The 23,317-nt window shown below is 45.3% G+C and overlaps 1 protein-coding gene across 1 annotated transcript in view; it reads left to right on the plus strand.

The window, feature by feature from the left end:
- The first annotated feature begins 91 nt into the window (after positions 1 to 91).
- The window catches only part of LOC145357116 (signal peptide, CUB and EGF-like domain-containing protein 3), a 347,330-nt gene continuing 324,104 nt past the window's right edge, over positions 92 to 23,317 (plus strand). The window contains exon 1 of the mRNA XM_080210261.1: positions 92 to 231. Within this exon, the coding sequence (XP_080066387.1) occupies positions 132 to 231 (100 nt within the window). The 5' untranslated portion in view covers positions 92 to 131. The remainder of the gene's footprint in view (positions 232 to 23,317) is intronic.

A 23,317-nucleotide genomic window follows, 5' to 3' on the forward strand; every position in this document is an offset into this window, starting at 1 on the left:
CACTCAGGCTCTTTCCATCTGTACTTTCAGGAGGGGAGAGGGAGAAGGAGGAGGGGAGGGGGGGGGGAACAGTGGGGAGGGGAGAAAAATATCGAGCCTCATCCCCTTCTCAGACAGATCCATCTGAAAAAATGCGGAGCAGAATGGGGACTGTCCGTCTGTCCGGCTGCTACTGTTTGCTACTCATGTTCCTGAACGCACTCAACACCGCTGGAAGCAAGGCTAACCAAGGTAAGGAAGCCCTGAGAGTCTCTTCTTCCTCCTCCAACCCACACCTTCACTTTAAATCTATATTTTCCCCTTCTGTGAATCCGTTCATCCTTTACTCATGGAATGGAGGCAGGACTCCAGAGAGGTTTGATTGTGCCAGGGATTTGTGTGTGAGGGACACGGCATGTGTTTGAATAAGATGAAAAATTCTGCTGAAGGGAGAAAGAAAAGGCAAACTCGGCAGCATAATTTTTTTTTGCAATTTGGGTCCAGTTTAAAACCAGCTTGTGACTGACTTTTAAATGTTGGAGTGACCTGGATTCACTTAAATATCTTGGGGGGAAAGCTGACAATCTTTGAAGTATTTTAATTATGATCTCTTATCCTCACGTAAAGCACTAACCTTCAAACATGACATGTCAGGGGTATCCTCTCTTTCTCATTCCAGCCTGGCAAAAGTTTGTCATCTGTGCACATTTTTAAAAAAGTTGTAAGGGGGGAATGCATCACAGGTCTGTGTGGGTCCAGGGGTTTGTCAGGGGTTTACTGAATGAATTCTAGTTGTCGATAATTGCTGTACATTTAAGGCAAACTGACTGCCCATAATAGCTACAATAGCAGATGTAAGAATCAGAACAGTATATCTGATATTTCCACAGAGTGTCATTATTCGCTGTTGGGTGAATTCAACATTCGATATTCTTCACATATTTACATAGGAGCAAGAGAGATGCCAGTTAATTGATTTATAATTGGCTCATTGTCTTGCAAACTGTAAGTCAGTAGAAAATTAAATAATCAGCTGGCTTGTCAGAGATCCAGCCAGCACAGACACAGTACAATACTTGCGAACACATACTCAAATCTGGCTTTTCAGATCCTGTTTTACTTGCGTCTGCTGACATTGTAACAATAGCAAAACAAACACTGCAATGTGTTTTTAGTCTATGGTTTATTAGCTGGCCTTTTGACATATGTATTTGCTGAAAAATGTAATCTGAACAAGCTGGGACTTATTCAGTATGATGTTGACACATTACTGTGCAAAGTGCTGAGTGAACATTTAACCAAGAATTTGCACCACTTTGAGCATAGTTTAACAGAGCTAAATCTATAGTTGTTACATTAGATTGACTGGGTTTGATAGCTGGGCTGAGGCGAGCCAACAAAGCATTGTAAAAAGCTATGGCATGTTAAGTGGGTGCAGCACGTGAGATGTTTTTAGTTGTTTGAATAATTTCTAATAGATGCAATATAAATCACTCATAAATTAGTGAAAGGCTGCACTCTCAGTTAACTATTTTTCTCCTGAAGAGAGTGGTGCTGTTTCTCGGTGTGCTGGGATGATCTGGTACCTCACCCAAGCTGCCATTCTTCATCTATAAACTTAACCATTACATCTCAGCGACTATTTGACTGTGAGGGACTGTCGCCCCAATATTTACAGATGTGCAGCTTTCAACATTGAGTAGTGGTTAGGAAGTGGTGCCCCGGCAGATTTTCCTCTTTCCCAAACCCAGAGGCACTGAGGCCAGTTCTGGTACTGCCTGGGTGGGGATAAACCAGAAAGGGCCAAGATCAGAGATCGAACTTGGAATTTCCTGGTCTGAATAGATCACCCTGAGCTGTATCTCCTTCTGAACTGTCACTAAAAGCTCATTTTTCTAACTGTGTCAGTTTTTAATCAATTGTTTTGCCACGTGGTGAATGAAGCATCCTTGCCGGTATATGTATGTCATCTCCTTGCTTAATAAATAAACATTTAGTTCTCCGACAACAGAGTTTGCTAGAGGCAACCCTTTGTTAAACTCCTTCCAGAGATAAATTTAAAATCAGCACTGTTAAAAATCTGACGACTTGTACTGTGACAATGGGGCTTTAACTAGCTGACATTTATTGATTGTAAGAATGGGACAAGTACTAGAAGGGACACAAAGTAGTACCAGACATTGTGTACACTTGATAGAACAACTCAAGAATTAAGTCTGTTAGGTTTAAAAAAAAAACAGTTTGATTGTTTTCCTGAGTATTTTACAACAACTGTTGGAAATTCACTGAAGTGAAATAATCTTGTCGCCTGTTTCAGAATATTACCCAGTTCAACCTTGAGTGCTGACGTTCTTGGTACAGAACAAAAGACGTTTCCCATTATAGACGCTCTGCATGTGTTAGCGAGACACCTCTCATTAAAGGAGTGGGTTGTAGGTCATCCACACTTACTTAATAAATGAGTGGGGGAGGCAGGGGTTGATGTATGGAGAATTCTGACAGTGAAATGAGTGTACTGGCTGCTTGAAATTACTTGTGAATTTTTAACACTCTCTACGCCCTGTACGCTACAAAGCTGGCAATATCCTGAATGCTTAGGTTTCAAATAACCAGGTTTCACACATTGTCACCACTCATTAGTGAATTTTTTTCTGCAAGAAATCATTAATGTAATTTCCTGGCTGCGAGCAATGCCCCTTTTATAGAATTTGATGAATAGCAGTGAAGAGTTGAATTCCAGTGCCTGCCCTTTGTAGTTTTCATTGTGTTGCTTGTAAACACATGAAACAAATATGTTTTTATGTACAATATGAAGCTGTGGCATTTTAGCCATGAGGCGTTAACTCTTTGCATAATGTTAGCTTCACAAAAGTCTTAAGATTGTCTGTATGCCATCTTTTTCATTCCTTGCAGCTCCTCCCAGGAATTTGCCAAAGGTAGAGCTGCACAAAGTGATTTGGTCTGTGAGCGATAACCATGCTTTGGGATCTCACCTAAGAGAGCAATCTTTTCCATGTAAACTGGGGCTGCAGAATGTTGCCAGGTTATTGGCGATTGGGGTGGCAGAGGGTGCTGGTTGGGTCATTACAACTGAGATCTGTCCAAGGCTTAAATCATAGAATCCCTACAGCGCAGAAAAGGCCGTTCAGCCCATCGAGTCTGCACTGACTCCCTGACAGAGTATTTTACCCAGAACCTCTATCCCACACTATCTCTGTAACCCGATACATTTACCATGGCTTATCCATCGAACCTACAGATCTTTGGACACTAAGGGACAATTTATCATGACCAATCATTGCACCTAATCTGCACAGCTTTGGTTCAATAATGATTACTAAATAATGTTCACAATCTGGAACCCTGGATGACACTTACCTTCCTTCCCTCCCCACTTTCCTCTTTCATGACCTCATTGGTGCCAACGATGGTTGGTGGTTTGGTGCCCTAGACTCAGTAGTCATGGGGGATTGAGGCTGGGTTGTGCATGATTCAGTGCGACATAGGGTGGTGCTTTTACACAAAGAACTATTGGGACTCCCATTGATGATATTGAATATAAAATCTGACAGAGCAAAGATTATCTAAAAACAAACACACTTAGTGCTACTCCACTAAAGCAACGTGCAAGGGCAGCTCTCTTATCGCAATGGAAATGTCTCTGGTTGTGAGCGCTGTGGGAATCACCCTGCGGATATTACAGGGACGATGTAAGCAGCAGTTGGAATAACTGCAGCCGTGTAATTCTAAGCTATGAATTGTGACCTTGTTCACGGACAGTGCTACTTTATTGACTGCCCCATCAGCCTTATCAGTTGAATGATCTCAGCACGCAAATGCTCTGTTGCTGAATTTCTGTATGTGAACCTGCGATAAAGTGATGTGGGCCTTGCGTTATTGCTGTTTGCTATTGTGCCACTCATTGGCTACAGGTAAAAAGAACTTCTCCCCTACAGCAGTGTAACTGACCAATGTACACTCCACATGTATAAACTAAAGGCTCCAGCTGGCTCAGGCGGAGCAGTAACACTGACATAGACCTGTTGGGCTGAATGGCCCCAGGTCGTGTTGTATAATTCTATGTCCTGAAGCAATGGTTGGGGTGGTGAGTATTACTGACACACCAGAGTTTGTTATTTGTCTTTTCAACCTATAACAATCTCAAATGTCTATAAAAGCACTTGCAGCCTATGTATGTCCTTGCCTGTGGGGTGGCACAGTGGTTAGCATTGCTACCTCTCAGTGTCAGGGACCCTGGTTCGATTCCCAGCTTAGGTCACTGTTTGTGTGAAATTTGTACGTTCTCACCATGTCTGCATGGGTTTCCTCCGGGTGCTCCAGAGACATTTCCTCCCACAGTCCGAAAGACGTGCTGATTAGGTGGATTGGCTGTGCTAAATTCTCCCTCAGTGTACCCGAACAGGCGCCGGAGTGTGGCGACTAGGGGATTTTCACAGTAACTTCATTGAGCTGTTAATGGAAGTCTACTTGGGACACTAATAAATAAACTTAAAAAAAAACTTTATATGTTATTGAAGGGGGCCTGTCTGAGATGAGAATGAGACCAGTTAAATGAGGAAATGATTTCTCAGACTAGCTGAGATTTTCTGGCTTCCTCTGAAATGATAGAAGTAGCTGAGACAAACCTGTGAATGTGGCTGGAATGAGATTGTGATCAGCTGACAACATTAAGGATTATGTAGAATATTTATGATTTGATTCAGAGGCAATAAAGAGAGATTTGTGATTAATGATATGGGGAAAAATGAGTTAATGAAGGATCACAGATGGGGATTGACGAAGAAACTTATGATTTGCTTCGTTCAAAAGGGATAAGTGACCGATGTCCAGTTTTTCCTTTTTTGTTGCCTTTGTTTCCGAGAGTGGAAGTGCCATTATTCAAAGCCACAGTAAATCCTATTGTGTGCTAACACGCAGGCAAATTAGTGCTTCTTATGTAGAGGTTTCTCCAAAATGATGCCCAGTGGGGCACAAATAGCAGGTTAAGGAGCACTTTCAATAATGTTTAAGAGGCTGAAATCCTCAAACAGCTGGTGTCCAAAAGTTTACTGTGGAGTAAGTTTTTACTGGATTTCAGCATTGCGTGTATGTGCGTTCGAGAGTGTGCAAGTGCGTGTGCGTGCGTGAACATAAGAACATAAGGACATAAGAAATAGGAGCAGGAGTAAGCCATCTAGCCCTTCGAGCCTGCCCCGCCATTCAATAAGATCATGGCTGATCTGAAGTGGCTCAGTTCCACTTTCCCGCTTTCTCCCCATAACCCTTAATTCCCTTGCCTACCAAAAACCTATCTACCCATGTCTTAAATATATTTAGCGAGGTAGCCTCCACCACTTCAACGGGCAGAGAATTCCAGAGATTCATCACCCTCTGAGTGAAGAAGTTCCCCCTCAACTCCATTCTAATCTGCACACCTCCCCCGCCCTTATCTTGAGGCTGTGTCCTCTAGTCCTGCTGTCCTTTCTGAGTTGGAAGAATGTCTCTACCTCTACCCTATCCATCCCCTTCATTATCTTATATGTCTCTATAAGATCCCCCCTCATCCTTCTAAACTCCAACGGGTACAGACCCAGTCTATTTAGTCTCTCTTCATAGTCCAACCCCCTCATCTCTGGTATCAGCCTAGTGAACCTCCTCTGCACTCCCTCCAAGGCCAAAATATCCTTGTGCAAGTGCGGCAACCAAAACTGCACACAGTACTCCAGCTGCGGCCTCACCAGTGCCCTGTACAGTTGCAGCAAGACCTCCCTACTTTTATATTCTAAAACTCTGCGTGTGTGTGTGTGTGCGTGAACGAGTGTGTGTGTGAGCTTGATACCATGTGGGCATGATAGTGTGTGGCATGATAGCGTGTGGGCATGATAGTGTGTGGCATGATACCATGTGGGCGTGATAGTGTGTGGCATGATAGCGTGTGGGCGTGATAGTGTGTGGCATGATACCATGTGGGCGTGATAGTGTGTGGCATGATAGCGTGTGGGTGTGATAGTGTGTGGCATGATACCATGTGGGCGTGATAGTGTGTGGCATGACAGCGTGTGGGCATGATAGAATGTGTGGCCGTGATAGAGCGTGTGGGTGCGATAGTATGGGTGTGATAACATGTGGATGTGATAGAGTGTGGGCATGATAGAACGTGTGTGCATGTGATAGGTTGTAGCTGTGATAGAGCGTGTGTGTGATGAAGTGTGCAGGCGTGCTAGCATGTGCGTGTTAGCGTGTGCGTGATAATGTGTGCATGATAGTGTGTGATTGATAGTGTGTGTGTATAGGCATGATAGAGTGTGTGTACCTGATAGAGGCTGGAATTTTCCAATCGCTCATGCCGGTGAGATTTTCTCATCCCGCTGCAATGAATGGAGATTTGACTGGGCATCAAATTCTCCATCTTTGCTGCAGCAGGAGTGTGGCGTGTACGGGGCTGGGGGTCGGGGGGAGATCATGCCCAGAGTATGTTTGTGTGTGTATTAATCATTCTCTACACCTTAGCTATGACTGTAACACTACACTCTGCACTCTCTGCTTTCCTTCTCTGTGAACGGCATGCTTTGTATAGCGTGCAAGAAACAATACTTTTCACTGTATACTAATACATCATAATAATTAATAATATATACTAATACATTAAAACAGAGATGAGGAAGAATTTCTTCAGCCAGAGAGTGGTGATTCTGTGGAACTCTTTGTTGAGGAGGCCAGGTCATTGAATGTCTTTCAGACAGAGATAGATACATTCTTGATCAGTAAGGGGGATCAGAGGTGATGGGGAAAAGGCAGGAGAATGGGGATGAGAAAAATATCAGCATGAGTGAATGGGGGAGCAGACTCGATGGGCCGAGTGGCCTAATTCTGCTCCTATGTCTTATGGTCTTATGTGACAATAAAAGATCAAATCAACCCAAGTCAAATCCAATGTGCGTGTGTCCGTACGTGCATGTGTGCGACTGTACGTGTGTGAGAGAGTGTGTCTATATGAATGTATATGTGTGTGCGTGGATGTGTGTTTGTGAGAGTGTGTGTGTCTGTGTGCATGGGTGCATGTGGATGTAAGAGAGGGTGTGTGTCTGTGTGAGTGTATGTGTGTGTGTGTGTTTGTGAGAGTGTGTGTCTGTGAGTGTATATGTGTGTGTCTGTGTGAGTGTATATGTGTGTGTGTGTTTGTGAGAGTGTGTGTCTGTGAGTGTATATGTGTGTGTCTGTGTGAGTGTGTGTGTGTGTGTGTGTTTGTGAGAGTGTGTGTCTGTGAGTGTATATGTGTGTGTCTGTGTGAGTGTATATGTGTGTGTGTGTTTGTGAGAGTGTGTGTCTGTGAGTGTATATGTGTGTGTCTGTGTGAGTGTATATGTGTGTGCCTGTGTGTGTCTGTATGAGTGTGCGTGTGTATGTCTGTGAGTGTATCTTTGTGTGTGTGTGCGTGCATGTGTGTGTGTTTGTGAGAATGTGTGCCTGTGTGAATGTATCTTTGTGTGTGTGTGTGTCTGTCTGTCTTTGTGAGAGAGTGTGTACCTGTATGAGTGTATATGTGTGCGTGTATATGTGTGTATCTGTCTGTGTTTGTGAGAGAGAGTGTGTGTGTGTGAGTGTGTGTGTGTGTGTGAGTGTGTGTGTGTGTGAGTGTGTGTTTGTGTGAGACTGTGTGTCTATGTGAGTGTATCTGTGTGTTTGTGGGTACGTGTGTGTAATAATTGTGGAGCTTTTGAGAAAGCTGTTCCACAATTTTGGACTGTCTAAAACCTCTCCAGTATGGCAACAATGCTGTTTAGATCAGCGCTGGAATTTGAAACATTCTTCAAGCTTAAAAGTTTTATTTTTTTCTTGCTCCTGCTCTTTGATTCCTGTGAGGATGAGATTCTCTCCCCTTCCCCTTTCCTGGTCCTCTTGTGTCATGCGACCTGGCTGTGATATGTGCAATAGGTTCCCAGCTAAAGTAGTTAATGCCCTGTTGATTAACGCCTTTTGACAAGAGGAGCTGGGTGAATATCTGGTTCGGAATGGGATTGAGGGTTAGAAAGATAAATAACAGATAGAGATAATTGAGTTCTGCGCTGAGCCCGATAGCTGTTGAGCTGTGGGGACTATGGGAAATGTCATGGTAAAGGGAGGCAAATGGTCATGGATGAATAATGTTGTGCTAGGCAGCACTGGCAAGTTTCACTAGGTTGACCTTTGGGAAGGGGCCAGGACAAGGCTGCACAATCTTCCCTCAGGAGATTAACCAGGTTGCACTGATGATTTACTAAAGTAAAGTAAGCTCCGCAGAAAAAAAACCCCAGCAAATGCTGGAAATCTGAAACAAGAACGGGGCAGTAAGTTAGTGTCTGCAACAAGGGAAAGACAAGTTAAAAACATCTCAAAGCCAAATTAAAAATCTTAATTTAGCAATTCCTACAAGCTCAGCAAAAGGGACCATGAAGTAAAGGGCTGAATGGCCCTTTCTCCTGTAACTTCTGATGCACAAGATGTCCTTCCGTGCCTAATGTAAACTGGCTTTGAGATTTTCCAGCCTTTTCTCTTTTGGTTTCAGATTCCAGCATCCGCAGTAATTTACTTCTAATTTGGCTTTGATCTCAGTTCCACATTGGGACACAGTTAAGGTCGGAGGATAAGGTTGGAAAAACTTGGAACGTCCGAGTTTACCTCATTTAATTCCAACTTTATTTCTGTTCCGTCCAATCTGGGTATCAATGGGAAAGGACAAAAGATGAGGTCACTTTATTCCTGCCAGCCTGACTGTATCGGTTGTCTGGCTTTGTCTAAATTGTGGAGCTGTCTTGCACACAGGTGTACACTGACCTGACTATTTGGTGCAGTTCGATGGCAATGAAGATATTCAAATCCAAAACCTGAGTTTATTACAAAATGCTGACCCTTTTCTCAGTGGCATTAGTTGGCCAGTAGTCCATTAATACTAAACAATACATTGTTACAATTTTTACTCAGCATTTTTGTGCATTTTCTGAAGCTACAAAAATGCAAAAACAAAGTTTGAATATTTTTGAAGAGATAAAATAATGGCCCAGATCTTCCAGTCTATCAGTGCACTGACCTCTGTGGGAATAGTCCAGGGAGTTTGAACTTCTGAGGGATAATTCCCCAAGGCACTGTGTGAAAATCCCCCACTCTGTGTCCAAGTGGATTCGGGGCAGTTCAGTGGGACTTCCCTGAATGTTAGACTAAGAGTGCCTGCCTAATTCCTGGATAACTACAGAGCTGACCCCGAATCACTCACACTGACCCCCCCCCACCACCCCCTCTCTTCCCTGATACTCCTGCTACTCCCCATTTTGACCCGAGTAACTCCCAAATCTGCAAACAGTGTGTGCATGATTTGATCGGACTCCCACTGACCCTGCCAAATCTCACCACCAGACGATCCCCCACAACAAACTTAATTACCCCCACCACTCCAACACTGCCCCCTGACCTGACTATACTCCTGACCCAACCCAACTACCCACCTAATACCCTACCTACCTGCCACCTCACCTATCTCCATGCCCTACCCGCTTCCCTGTTTAACCACCTGCCATCCCGTGCACATACCCACTTGTCTCACCCTCCGACCCGCCCCACCCATTGATCCAGTCATTCCGTTCACCCATTCATAAACATTTGTATTGGGTGTTTAAATACAGCAGGTAGTGCTGTAACAAGGGGGCATGGTCTCTCTCACAGCCCCTCTGTAGTGATGGAGTTCATGATGTGGTTAAGACTTGCATTCCAACCATTATTTTGTAAATTGAGTTTGTATTTTTATACGTCCTGTTTGTGAACTGAAATCCCACTCACCTGATGAAGGAGCAGCGCTCTGAAAGCTAGTGGCTTGTGCTACCAAATAAACCTGTTGGACTTTAACCTGGTGTTGTGAGACCTCTTACTGTGATGGAGTTCTCCAATGGACCGCACACTCTGCACTTAAGGAGAAGCCGGGCTTGGGAGACCTGGCCAAAATCACGGAGCTGTGCCAGGGTGCTGGAAAGGATGGTCAGAATGGCAATCCAGCTGTGATTGGCATTCTGTCCATGATCTAGGCTGATATGGCTGCTTGCATGATGTTTGATCAAACTCTACACATCCTAACCTAATGTAATCAAACATTCTCCTGAAATTTAGCAGGCATTACGTCACCCCTCCAGATTCCTGTGCTGAAAAATCTTAAATAAATATACAAATCTGAATCTACTTTCCTCCCCATTCCAGTGATCTGTAGCAATCATCTGCCTCAGCACACATCCTGAGCTCCTGTATCTCTTCATCACGAGAGTGGCACGTTGGCGCAGTGGTTAGCACTGCTGCCTCCCAGCGCCTGGTTTGATTCCTGGCTTGGGTTATTGCCTGTGTGGAGTTTGCACATTCTCCCTGTCTGCATGGGTTTCCTCCGGGTGCTCCTGTTTCCTCCCACAGTCCAAGCATGTGCAGGTTAGGTGGATTGGCCGTGTTAAATTGCCCCTTAGTGTCCCAAGATGTGTAACTTAGGGGCATTAGCGGGTAAATACTTGGGAGTTACAGGAAAAAAGTCTGAGTAGGATTTCCCTTTATGTCAGGAGGATTACGTGGAGTTACAACGATATGGTCTGGATGGGTTTGTGGTTGGCACAGACTTGATGGGCTGATTGGCCTCCTTCTGCACTGTAGGGATTCTATGATTCTATGATTCTTTGGTACCCTTGCTCATTCTGCTGCATCCCTGCCCCATCTCTCTGTCAAATGGAACTCTACCTAACTCATTTTACCTTTTCACTTCTTTCAGAATCTTTCAGAAACCCAATTTTTTGATTCAATTTTTCAGTATATTCTCTCTTAGCTCAACGCCTTCCTTCTGTATACGTGTAAGTGTCCTGAGATGCCTTGCTACGTGTAGGCTGCTATACAAATGTAGGCTGTTGTTTCCTTGTCCTGCAATTTCCATTCTTCACTGTCTGATCCTGAAGTGACTAGTTCCAGGCACAGTGGTTAGCACTGCTGCCTCACAGTGCCAAGAACTCGGGTTCAATTCCGGCCTCGGGTCACTGTCTGTGTGGCGTCTGCACGTTCTCCCCATGTCTGCGTGGGTTTCCTCTGGGTCTCCAGTTTCCTCCCTAGTCCAGAGGTGTGTGGGTTAGGTGGATTGGCCATGGTAAATTGACCCTTAGTGTCAGGGGGACTTGCGAGGGTAAATGCACAAGGCTATGGGGATAGGGCCTGGCTGGTTGGTGTAGACTCGATGGGCTGAATGGCCTCCTTGTGCACTGTAGGATTCTATGATTGGCAGTGGTCCTAGCTGAGGGATTGGGGATCAGGCCTCTCTCTATCAGTACCGCTGCTGCAATCTCTCATCATCTCCTGGATGGAGAAACACATTGTGCAACATGGTTCAGAGCCATGGAGATTGTGACGATTTGATTCTTGGCTTGCGTTAGGCATTAATCTCAATGGAGCTCTGAACATTCCTGTACCGGGGGGTGAGGATAGGCGGTGAGTCACTCGTGGGTTCCTTTTCTTAATTGCAGTCACCTGCTACAACTACAGGACATTTATTGGCCGGTTAAGGATGCAGTTTGTCATGACTCTAAACACTCAAATTCCTTGGTCTGTCTCCAACTACCCTGAGCACTCTGAATATCCCACAATGTCCTCAAACCACCGAGACCCCAGTCTGAGCCTGCACTGAGCTCCCAGCTGATGTTTATGCATTGGAGTTCATTTTTTTTGTTAAAGGAATGCTGTTGCAAAAATCCGAGAAAATGTGTTGCATTGTGTTCAGTTTTGAAATTCTTTCAGTTTTTCTGGTGGAGACAGTACACGGCTCAGGAAATTCTGATGGCTTTGATTATTGTTTTAAAAACCGTGGTAGTACATTGCAATGCAGTAGCATCAGGCTTGTGTTGAGAATGACGAAGGATTGTAATGGAATAGTTTAGGAGAAGCTGTTACAGCTGGCAGGAGGCTCACTAATCAGAGGAGAAAGACTGAAGATAATTGGCAAAGAACTGGAGGGGAGATGATAAGAATGATTTTTTTAACAAAGCAAGTCTGGAATGCACTGGCTGGAAGGGTGCTGGGAGCAGATTCAAAATTAACTTTCAAAAGGAAATTGGATAAAGACTTGAAAAGGAATAAAAAAGTGGCTTTGTTGGAGGGGCAGGGGAGTGTGTCTAATTGAATAGGTTTTTCAAAGGGACAGCACACGTAGAATGGGTAGAGTGGCCTCTTTCTGTGCTGCTGTATTCAATTAATCTCATGAACGTTGCTGTTTTTTTAACATTTGTCAAGTTTTCCAGTACTTTCGCAAAGCGCATGGAGGGAATCACACTTTGATCATTTTGTCTTAAATTACGATACGATTTGAGATTTTAAAATTTTAACGGGTTAAATATTTGTTTTTAACTCCCTGGGCAATGATGTGATGCAGTGCATTGTCCAGTCTTCAGAGAACCCACCACTAATTGTCCACCCTTTATAGAACTGCCTGAATTTCATTCCTCTGAAACCCACACTGCCACGTTATTGCTCAGACGATCGAGAAAAAGGAACTCCTGGATGTTTTTCCTTGTGTTGTTTCCTAATTATGTTACTTGAAGATTAAAGCTAGTAGTATAATTTTTTGATAGTGATATTATCTTTTGCCAGTTATATTTTTTGGCGATATTATTATTTTTGCTGGTAGTTTTACTGTTTTGCTGATAGTGCTATTTTTTGTCAGAAGTGTTCATTTTTGCTGTTTGCATTATCTTTTGCTAGTAGTATTATTCTTGTGCTGGTAGTATTAATTTTTGCTGTTAGTAATATCTTTAGCTGATCAGTGTTATTCTTTGCTGGTAATATTTTCTTGCTTTTTTTTTGCTGGTAGTACTTTTACCAGTAGTATTATTCTTTTGCTAGTTATATTTTTTGTTGGTGATATTATTCTTTTGCTGATAGTATTATTTTCTGGTAGTATATTTTGGCTGGTTGTATCAGTTTTTGCTGGTGGTGTTTCTTTTACCAATAGTATAATTGTTTGCTTTTAGTATTAACTTTTTGCCAGTTGTATTAGTTTTGCCTGTAGTATTATTTTGTTTTTGGTAGTATTATTTTAGCCAGTATTTTGTTTATGCCAGTAGTGTTATTTACTGCTGATAATATTATTTTTGCGGGGAGCATTAGTTGTTGCATGTAGTGTTATTTATTGCCAGTAATATTATTTATTGCCAGTAGTATTATTTATTGTCAGTAGTACTATTTTTGCTGGTAGTATTTATTTTGTTTGCCCTATTAAGAAAAGGAACTAGCGAGAAAAAAACTAAAGGCAAAACAACAATGCTTCCCTCCACATTAGAATCTGTAGGAGACAAATGAGAAAGAACCAGCTTTTGGGAGCAGAAGCCTCTGCATTGCTGAGACCTTGGTGTGATGTTGGACAGGGAGGAATGCACTGCGTACTGCAATTTTTTTTACCCTCTCCATCAGGTATGCCCATCTGTCCTTCCCCAATTTGCTACTGGGGAGTCACCTTTGTGATCTCCATGGAACTTTGCTCAGTGACATTCAATGACTGGGTACCCCTCCCCGTCCATGTCAGTGCTCTGACATCGTCAACACTTCTGCCCTGTAAGGACATCTAAAAGAGATAAGACCCTGCTGGTCTCTGCGACCAATGCCAGACATGGAGCTTCACATAGGAAGCTACATGTCTCAGTACTGGCAAGACTTCAGCAGCGCTATGGCTCTGAGCCTTTCTCTGGATTCTGTAAAGGCCTTGCCTTCCAATCCTCTCATGTTTACCAGCATTGCGCACCCACCGGTTCCTCGGCTGGAATGTCTGCTGGAATGTCTCTGGATAGCCAGAGTCTTGGCATTGCAATCACTTTGCCAGTGAATAAAGTCATTGAACCTTTTCTGGCGTGGGACCCAGTGTCTCCTGATGGTCTCTGCCACCTGCAGACAGTTCAGCTTGGCTTGGGAGAATAGCTTTCTCCTGCCTCCTTCTGAAAAGAAAATCCTTCCTCCTCTCTCTCACTGCCTCCTGAGGGACATCACAGTTGGCATTGGAGAATCAAGGGGCAACCTTGCCCTCAGTGCCAATCCCGTACCACTGTTTCTGAAACCCTTAGTGTCCACTCTTTTAGTTAGAAAGCAGTCTCAGTTAAGGCTGTTATTGTGTGTTCACCCAACGGGCCCTCTGCCTGATTAGCTGCCCATCTGATCAGACGCAATGTGGAACTGAGATCAAAGTCAAATTACATCAGGTGGCGAAGGACATCTGGAGCAGAAGATCAGTCTGAACTCATCGAATGGTGGAGCAGGCTCGATGGGTTGAATGGCCTACTCCTGCTCCTATTTATGGTCTTAAGTCTTTACTACCCTGCCACCAAGGAGTGACGGAAGGGTTCACAGGCTGGTAATCAATCTCTTTGGCAGTGTTATGAGCACACCTTCCATGGCTTTTCACCCCGAGATATGGATGCTCCAACTGCACCACAACACCCCCTCAGCTTTTGTACTGTATGCCTCTATATAGAAACCTTGCATGATTTTAACCACTTTCTCAACCTCATTTGCCACCTTCAATGGTTTGTCCACTACTCCCCCCCCCGCCCCCCCCACCAGCTCTCTTGGTTTCTGCATTCAGAGTTGTATTCTGGTTCATAATTGCTTCTCTTCATTCTTCCAACCAAAATGTATCACTTCACACTTCTCTCTGTATCTGCCCCAAATCACCAGCCTTTGTCTCTGTTCTGATGAAGCCTGTCACTATCCTCCTCAGAATTCACTTCCATGCTTTGAGACGTCTTGTAAATTTTGTAAGAAATGCCCCTGTGGCCCAAGGAAAGCAGTGAACCCTGGGGAATCCCACTGTACAACCTTCCTCCAGTCTGAAAAACCGTGCTCCACCCCCTGATCTCCGCTTCCTGTCATTCACACAGTTTTGTATTGAGGCTGTCACTGCCCCTTTGATTTCAACTTTACTGGCAAGCCCATGGTGTGGTCAAACGCCTTTTGGTAGTCCATATCCACGACATCAACCTCATAACCCTTGTCAACCCTGTTATGACTTCAACAAGATCCATGAGGTTGCCTCTTGGAGTATCAGCTCCCTGATTAAGATATTGCCCAATCAGGAAGACTCACCTGTTTTTAAAAATGGGAGTGTCGTGTCTTCTGACGCAGAGTGGAGTGGAGTGGGTTTGTAAATAAAGGGAGTCGAGTGGAGTTTGTAAATAAGGAGAATCTAGTGGAGGGACACCGGCCTCTCAGGAGTTTTTTCAAAAGCCTTTCTGTTATATCCTCAAAAAACCCAATCAAGTTAGTTACTTTGGTTGGGGGAAGAAGAACTAGGAGCAGGAGTCGGCCATCTGGCCCCTCGAGCCTGCTCCGATATTCAATAAGATCGTGGCTGATCTTTTCATGGACTCAGCTCCACTTACCCACCCGCTCACCATAACCCTTAATTCCTTTACTGTTCAGAAATGTATCTATCTTTGCCTTAAAAGCATCAATGAGGCAGCCTCAACTGCTTCACTGGGCAGGAAATTCCGCAGATTCACAACTCTTTGTGTGAAGAAGTTCCTCCTCAACTCAGTCTTAAATCTACTTCCCCTTAATTTGGGGCCATGCCCCCCAGTTCTAGTTTCACCCGCCAGTGGAAACAACCTCCCTGCCTTTATCTTATCGATTCCCTTCATAATCTTATATGTTTCTGTAAGATCTCCCCCTCATTCTTCTAAGGTCTGGTGACCTCTGCAAACACCAGCACTGAGGATCTGTGGCGTGCATCAGCGATCGTGGAGAAAACGCCACACTCTGCAAGTTTAAAACGTATTTTCCTTGCATATTTGTGCTGTTAAACTGACCTCTTCTTTCTCCGCATCCTGCTACGTAACGGTAAGAAAACTAACAAGTCAGGAATTTCCTGCTGTGAGAGTTAGGTAGTAATTTCACGTCCACGTTTTGCTGACATTTGCGAGCTTTCTTTTTGCGGTTTGTGTTGTCATCGGGATTGTTCAGTTAAATAAGTCCCTTGCTGTTCCCTGACAACCTATCTATTATCCTGCGCTGATGATACTGGCGCGGAGGTCCTGTGCGTTCAGCTCCTCCACTGTAGTTCCACTGAGTGTTCAATTCTAGGGTTTTTCATCTACTTTTCAGTAAATGATCCATAATTTTAGCTGGGGAAATACTTGTGTCAGACTTGTAATTATGGCAAAAGAACATCAAGTTTGGCAACCCATGATGTAATCACCAGGACAGCACAACGTGGAGTCTTAACTCCTCCGAGGAGTGAATGTCCTTCCTTATTATACATTTCAGACTAATTTTGTTTGATTATTGTTTGTTTATTAGTGTCACAAGTAGGCTGACATTAACACTGCAATGAAGTTACTGTGAAAATCCCCTAGTCGCCACACTCTTGTTCAGGCACACGGAGGGAGAATTTAGCACGGCCAATTCGCCTAAACAGCACATCTTTGGAGCGTGGAGGAAACCAGAGCACCCGGAGGAAACCCACGCAGACATGGGGAGAATGTGCAAACTCCGCACGGACAGCGACCCGAGCCAGGATTCGAACCCTGGTCCCTGGTGCTGTGAGGCAGCCGTGCTAACCACCGTGCCAACACACCGCTCATCATCATATTTGTACCTCATGAATGGCGGCAAACACTTGGCCTCTGGAGCATTGTAACCAATGTTTTTTTTTGTTTCTTAGTGTCACAAGTAGGGTTGCATTAACACAGCAATGAAGTGACTGTGAAAATCCCCCTAGTCGCCACACTCCAGCACCTGTTCGGGTACACTGAGGGAGAATTTAGTATGGCCAATGCATATTTTATGCTATTTGATACATTAAAATGTCCTTTCATAGAATCCCAGTAGTGCAGAAGGAGGCCATTCAGCCCATTGAGTTGGCACTGACCTTCCAACAGAGCATCCCACCCAGGCCCTATCCCATTAGCCCTACGCATTTTACACCGCTAATCCCCTAACCTACACATTTTGGGACACTGAGGGAGAATTTAGCACAGCCAATGCACCTAACCAGCACTTCTTTTGGACTGTGGAAGGGAACCAGAGCACCTGGAGGAAACCCACGCAGACATGGGGTGAATGTACAGCTTCTGCACAGACAGTGACGCAAGCCAGGAATTGAACTGGGGCCTCTGGTACAGTGAGGCAGCAATGCTAATCACTGTGCTGCCCATTTTATATCTGTGTGTGTATGTGTGTGCGTGTGTGTAAAAATTGGCATAAGTTTTAGTTAACTGCAGGTTACCTGGAAATTGAGTAGGCGGCATTTAGGATTGGGTGTCTATTACAGGAAAGTAGTGGTTTTACAAAAATAGATAGTTTTTTGCCTCTCAGTTTATTTGTGTGGATAACTGCACCATTTGATATGTTGCTGAGTGAGGGCAGTCGCAGATTGACCCCTGGTTCGTGTGGAATTAGCTGATCTTCAGCAGGCGGGGGGGGGTGGTATATGAGGGGAGGATCATTGGTTTTAGTGTCTGTGAGTTAGGGTGTTGTGGGGATTGAGTGAGGGGTATTACTCATGGACACCATCCAGCAATGCCTGGAAAGTATACTTGCGTACATTTGCTGTTTTGCCACGTTGAAATATCATATGGCCATAACTTACAACTGGATAATACAGCAGGGAGTTGCCAGTGGGTGTCAAATGGACTTCCGCATGAATCTCCACCTCCATAACATCAATGAAGGAAATCCCACACTGTTACTCCCTTTGTTGTTGTTATACTTCAGTTTCAGTGCATGGGCTGAGTGGCCTGTCCTGCACTGTAGGGATTCTTTGCCATGTTCTCTGGGTGAAGGTTGGGGCAGAATTCTGTTCCCAAGTTTCTGTTGATTTGGTGCAGTATCAGTGACGGTGCAAGAACAGCCAATGGTAGCTGACACTCAGTTTTCTCTCCCTGATATTGGGCCACAGTTGGGAGGGTGTGACTAATTCGGATTGCTCTTGCAAAAGGCTAGCACAGACTCAATGGGCCAAATGGTTTGTCGTGCTGAATTCTTTTGTTTCATTACTGATGTCACAAACTGTGAGGCAAATTCGGGCGGCACGGTAGCGCAGTGGGTTAACACTGCTGCTTCACCCCTCCAGGGACCTGGGTTCGATTCCCGGCTCAGGTCACTGTCTGTGTGGAGTTTGCACATTCTCCTCGTGTCTGTGTGGGTTTCCTCCGGTTTTTTCCCAAAGATGTGAGGGTTAGGTTGATTGGCTATGCTAAGAATTGTCCCTTAGTGCCCTAGGATGTGTAAGTTAAAGGGATTAGTGAGTAAAGTATGTGGTGGTGGGGCCTGGGTGGGATTGTGGTTGGTGCAGACTCAATGGGCATCTTTCTGTCTGTGGGGTTTCTATGATTTTCTAAGTCTTTCCATCCTGCTCATTACGATTCCCATGGACGATGGGAAGGTCCATTGACTTTGGGCAGGGTTTTCCAGTTTCGGGGCCAGCATGGTCGGAAGATCCCATCCTTTGTGTGTAGCAATTGCCGGAATGCCATCTAATCCGGCCGGTTTGACCCATGGCGCTTGATGCTTCGCTATGTTTCTGTCGTTACCCTGTAACTCTCAGTGTTATTTTAAGAATGAAATGAGTTATAAATGGGGAGGCAGTCCATTGGAATTCTTGGCCCAACAGTTAATTCTAATGCCAGGTAAATCTCCTGTGAAAGCATCAACTTGGATAAGGATCACATCACCAAAGAACACATGAAGGAGCTTACTTGACCCGTCTAGTTCACCTGTCCAGTGGGAACCATTGGTAAACTTTCCATTCTGTTTGGATCTGAGCTGAGTCTCTGACTGTTCTCTGCATCATGTACCACTGCTCCTGTCATCCACACCCCACCTCCCGGCCTCTGCTGCTGCTTCAGCCATTTTCTACTCTTCATAAACGAGTTAATCCAAAATTCTGCTGCCTCAGAATGTTTTACGACATTAGAGGCGCTATCTAAATGCAATTAATCTGTATCGGCTGACCTATTTAAAAAATAATAACTCATGAGTGTGTGTGCGTCTCTGGCAAGATCAGAACTTACTGCCCATCTCTATTTATATTTGGGAAAGTGGAGATGAACCATTCCATTTCACAGTGATTATCCTCTTGTTCCAGCTTCTCACCTCTCCCTATCTCTGAAACCTTCCCTAGTACTACAACTCTCTCCCAAGGACTGCATTCTGCAAACTCAGGCCTTGTAGAGTCTCGATTCACTTTGTTCCAGTGTCGAGGGCTGTTCTCTCACCCATCTGGGCTCTGAACTCAAGAAGTCCTTCCAAAAACTTCTCTTCCACTTTAAGAGTCCACCTTAAAACCTTCTTTTTTAATTCTTGTCTACGCTTTTAGTTTCCTTTGGTTGTGCATCGGCCTCGATCAGTTTACAGTGCGGTGGAGTCTGTGGGCGGGATTTTGCAGCCTCACTCGAACAAGACTAGAAATCTCCATCGGAGGTGAACAGAGATTTTCTTTGTCGGACCCTCTCCGGCTCCGATTCCGTGGCTGGCGAGGTGGTAGAGTTCCGGTGATAGAGTCATAGGCAACAATCTTATGAAAATAATTCTAAGCCCAGAATGAGCGTGAAAACATGAGAGTTTGTGATCTGCCTTTTTGGTGAGATCAAATCTGCTATCTTAGAGCAGAAAAAATCCCCTCAAAATCTATTTCTCGCCTGTAGGGGCGGGGAAGAGACTTAAATCGCCTCAGGCTGAGAGCAGCAGAGAGCGCCATTGCACACGCGCAAGTTTGTATACATTAAAAGTGCTACATGAATGCATGTTGTTGCTGAACCACTCAATATTTATCTCCATCACAGCGCCCAACACCCTCTTCAACAATCCCAATCCCAATCACTACAATGCCTGGAAGACCATTCTTATTATTAGTCACTTCTTCCCACCTACCTGCATAGTGAGGATGTGGAGGCTTTGGAGAGTGTGCAGAAAAGGTTCACCTGGATGTTGCCTGGTATGGAGGGTATTAGCTAAGAGGAGAGATTGAACAAACTGGGATTGTTCTCATAGGAAAGACGGAGGCTAAGGGGCGACCTGATAGAAGTTTATAAAATGATGAGGGATGTGGATAGGGTGAACAGTTGGAAGCTTTTTCCCAGGGGCAGAAATGACAATTACAAGGGGGTACAAGTTAAGGTAAAGGGAGTGGAAAGTTTAGTGGAGATGTGCAGGGGAAGTTCTTTACACAGAGTGGGGGCTGGATGGGTGGTGTGTCTGGAATGCACGGCAAAGTGAGGTGGTTGAGGCAGGCATGCTAGCAACATTTATCTGGATAGACAGATGGGAAATAGAGGCACACAGGCAGTTGGTCTAAATAGGACAAGGTGATTGGTGCAGGCTTGGAGGGCTGAAGAGCCTGTTCCTGTGCTTGGATTAACACTGCAATGAAGTTACTGTGAAAATCCCCTGCGCTGTTCTTTATTCTTTGATATTGCTGGGTGCCCAGTGGTGACTTGGAGGAAAGTCGCTTAGTCTGACACTCCAGCTGATCGGAACAAGCTGGGGTCCAGTTAAACTATAATTAATATACATATACAATGTATTCAAATAACTAATACATTCCAGAGATAGTGGTGTGACTTTATTTTTAAATTATTTTAAAATTACTATCAGTAATTCTTTGTGGGTGACACAATGGTTAACGCTGCTGCCTCACAGCACCAGCGAGCCGGGTTCGATTCCCGGCTTGGGTGACTGTGCGGAGTCTGCATGTTCTCCCCATCTCTGTATGGGTTTCCTCCGGGTGCTCCGGTTTCCTCCCACGGTCCGAAAGACGTGCTGGTTAGGGGCGCATTGGCCATGCTAAATTCTCCCTCGGTGTAACCCGAACAGGAGTGTGGCGACTAGGGGATTTTCACAGTAACTTGATTGCGGTGTTAATCCAAGCCGACTTGTGACGTTAATAAATTGTAATATTTCCTGAGACTTCCTTTCTCCTGGTAAGTTTTCATTTCCTTTTCTATATCTGTAACTGGTGCCCCGTAAACCCGGTTCAGAGGCAGCAAATTAACACAGACAAGTGAGCGGAATGTTTAGTTCGGAATACAGCTCATGGCAGGAACTTCTGCCAGAAATCCCCTCGTGGGGAAGACTGTCGCTGAACCGGAGACTTCCCCACTCTTACTGCCATTGGCTTATTCAAGGCATTGAAGACACTGCTGGCGAGGGCTTCCTTCATCTTACAGGGCAGCGCTTAGAAAAACAAAACCCAAAGCCACGGGTGCCAGGATGTGAATCCTCCACCCCTCCAGCAACCTAGACAGCCAAGGGTCGGGCTGCCACTGTTAAAGGCTGCCCCAGCGCACAGCGAGCAAACCAGTTCATCCTGGAACCCACCTCGGCATCACCCAGGCAACTGTTGGCGCTACCTGGGCTCTGCCCACTGGCAGCACCGGGGGCAGTGGTCAAGCGTAACCCACTCACCCCCCTGCACTCCATTGCCCCCCTGTGAGATCCCCCAGAAGGTGTGCTTGCCAGGTGTAGGGCTTTTAGAAAGCAATCATGGTTCTGCTGCTGGGGATGGGTTTTCAGATGGTTGGGGAGTGACAGGCGATGGGGGGGTAAGACGGAGGGCGGAGTGGGGGAGAGTGGGAGGGGGGATTGATTCCAGTGTCGGGGCGTGTTATGGTAATTTATTATAATGAGATTCACTGTCAGGGGAGGGGGTCTTTATGCTGTTCTTGCGATAGTTTCTGCCCCCATTACCGAACCTGTGCGGTGTGAATGGGGGCGTTAAATACCCCAAGCGGGGCTCGAGCTCCTGTCTCCGAGGTGGGGTGCTGGTGCCTGCACCACACGACCTCCCAGGTTCTAAGCAAAGCTGCTCCGTAAACATTTCCGATGGGAGTTCCTGTGCCCGCAGATTGTGGTCAAGGTGCAGGGCTCTTCCCCCCACTAGGTGGTGCTAGTCCCTTGCCCTGTTACCTGTGTACTGAGCCATTGAGGGGGGGCCTACAGCACCTCCACTCTCTAAAGCAAATAGTTTCAAACTTTCTCACTCCCAATTTCCCTCTTCCCTTCTTCTGGCCCCCCCTGAAATTTCCGCTTCAACCCTAACTCCAGTCTGACTCCCTCTTGACCCTATCGGTGCTGCTTCTTTGATCTTCCCTTCTGACCATTTCATGGCACCTTTCTTCTGTCCAATCGTAGAATCCCTACAGTGCAGAAGGAGGCCATTCAGCCCATCGAGTCTGCACCGACCACAATCCTACCCAATCCCTATGAACCCCACGCATTTACCTCAGCTAGTCCCCTCTAACACAAAGAGACAATTTAGCATGGCCAATCCATCTCACCCACACATCTTTGGATTCTGGATTAATTAATTCCATTCTGTGAGCTCATTAGTTATTTTGGCTGTTCTCATTTCTGGGGTGTGGGTTATTTTGAACCGTGAAGGATTGCTTCTGGTCGGCTGGTGGTGGAGGAATGCTGGGATTTGGAGTGAGTGGGGGTATCACTATCAGGTTAATTCATATGGACGTGAGGTTGGGCAAAGAATGATGCGACAGAGATTGCTATAAATATATAAGCGGTGTTCCTGAGAGATGGGGCAAACACAGCAGGAAACTCGCTGATGGACAAAAGAGACAGTAAAGAGTTGGGGGGGGGTGGAGAGTGATGAAGGAGAGAGAATGGGCAGAGAGAATAAGAACATAAGAACATAAGAACATAAGAACATAAGAAATAGGAGCAGGAGTAGGCCATCTGGCCCTTCGAGCCTGCCCCGCCATTCAATAAGATCATGGCTGATCTGTCGTGGCTCAGTTCCACTTTCCCGCCCTCTCCCCATAACCCTTAATCCCCTCTCTTATCAAAAACCCATCAACCCGCTTCTTAAAAATATTTAGCGAGGCAGCCTCCACCACTTCAACGGGCAGAGAATTCCAGAGATTCACCACCCTTTGAGTGAAGAAGTTCCTCCTCAACTCCGTTCTGAACCGCCCCCCCTTTATCTTGAGGCTGTGCCCCCTAGTCCTACTGTCTTTTTTGAGCGGGAAGAGTCTTTCCACCTCTATCCTATCCATCCCATTCATCATCTTATACGTCTCAATGAGATCTCCCCTCATTCTTCTAAACTCTAACGAGTACAAGCCTAGTTTATTCAGCCTCTCCTCATAGCTCAACCCCCTCAACTCCGGTATCAGCCTAGTAAACCTCCTCTGCACTCCCTCCAGGGCCAAAATATCCTTGCGCAGGTGCGGCGCCCAAAACTGCACACAGTACTCCAGCTGCGGCCTCACCAATGCCCTATACAGCTGCAGCAAGACCTCCCTACTTTTATATTCAATCCCCCTCGCTATGAAGGCCAGCATCCCATTCGCCTTCCTGA

Source organism: Carcharhinus amblyrhynchos, chromosome 22, assembly GCF_965287045.1.
Source record: "Carcharhinus amblyrhynchos chromosome 22, sCarAmb.v2.hapA, whole genome shotgun sequence".
Lineage (NCBI taxonomy): Eukaryota > Metazoa > Chordata > Chondrichthyes > Carcharhiniformes > Carcharhinidae > Carcharhinus > Carcharhinus amblyrhynchos.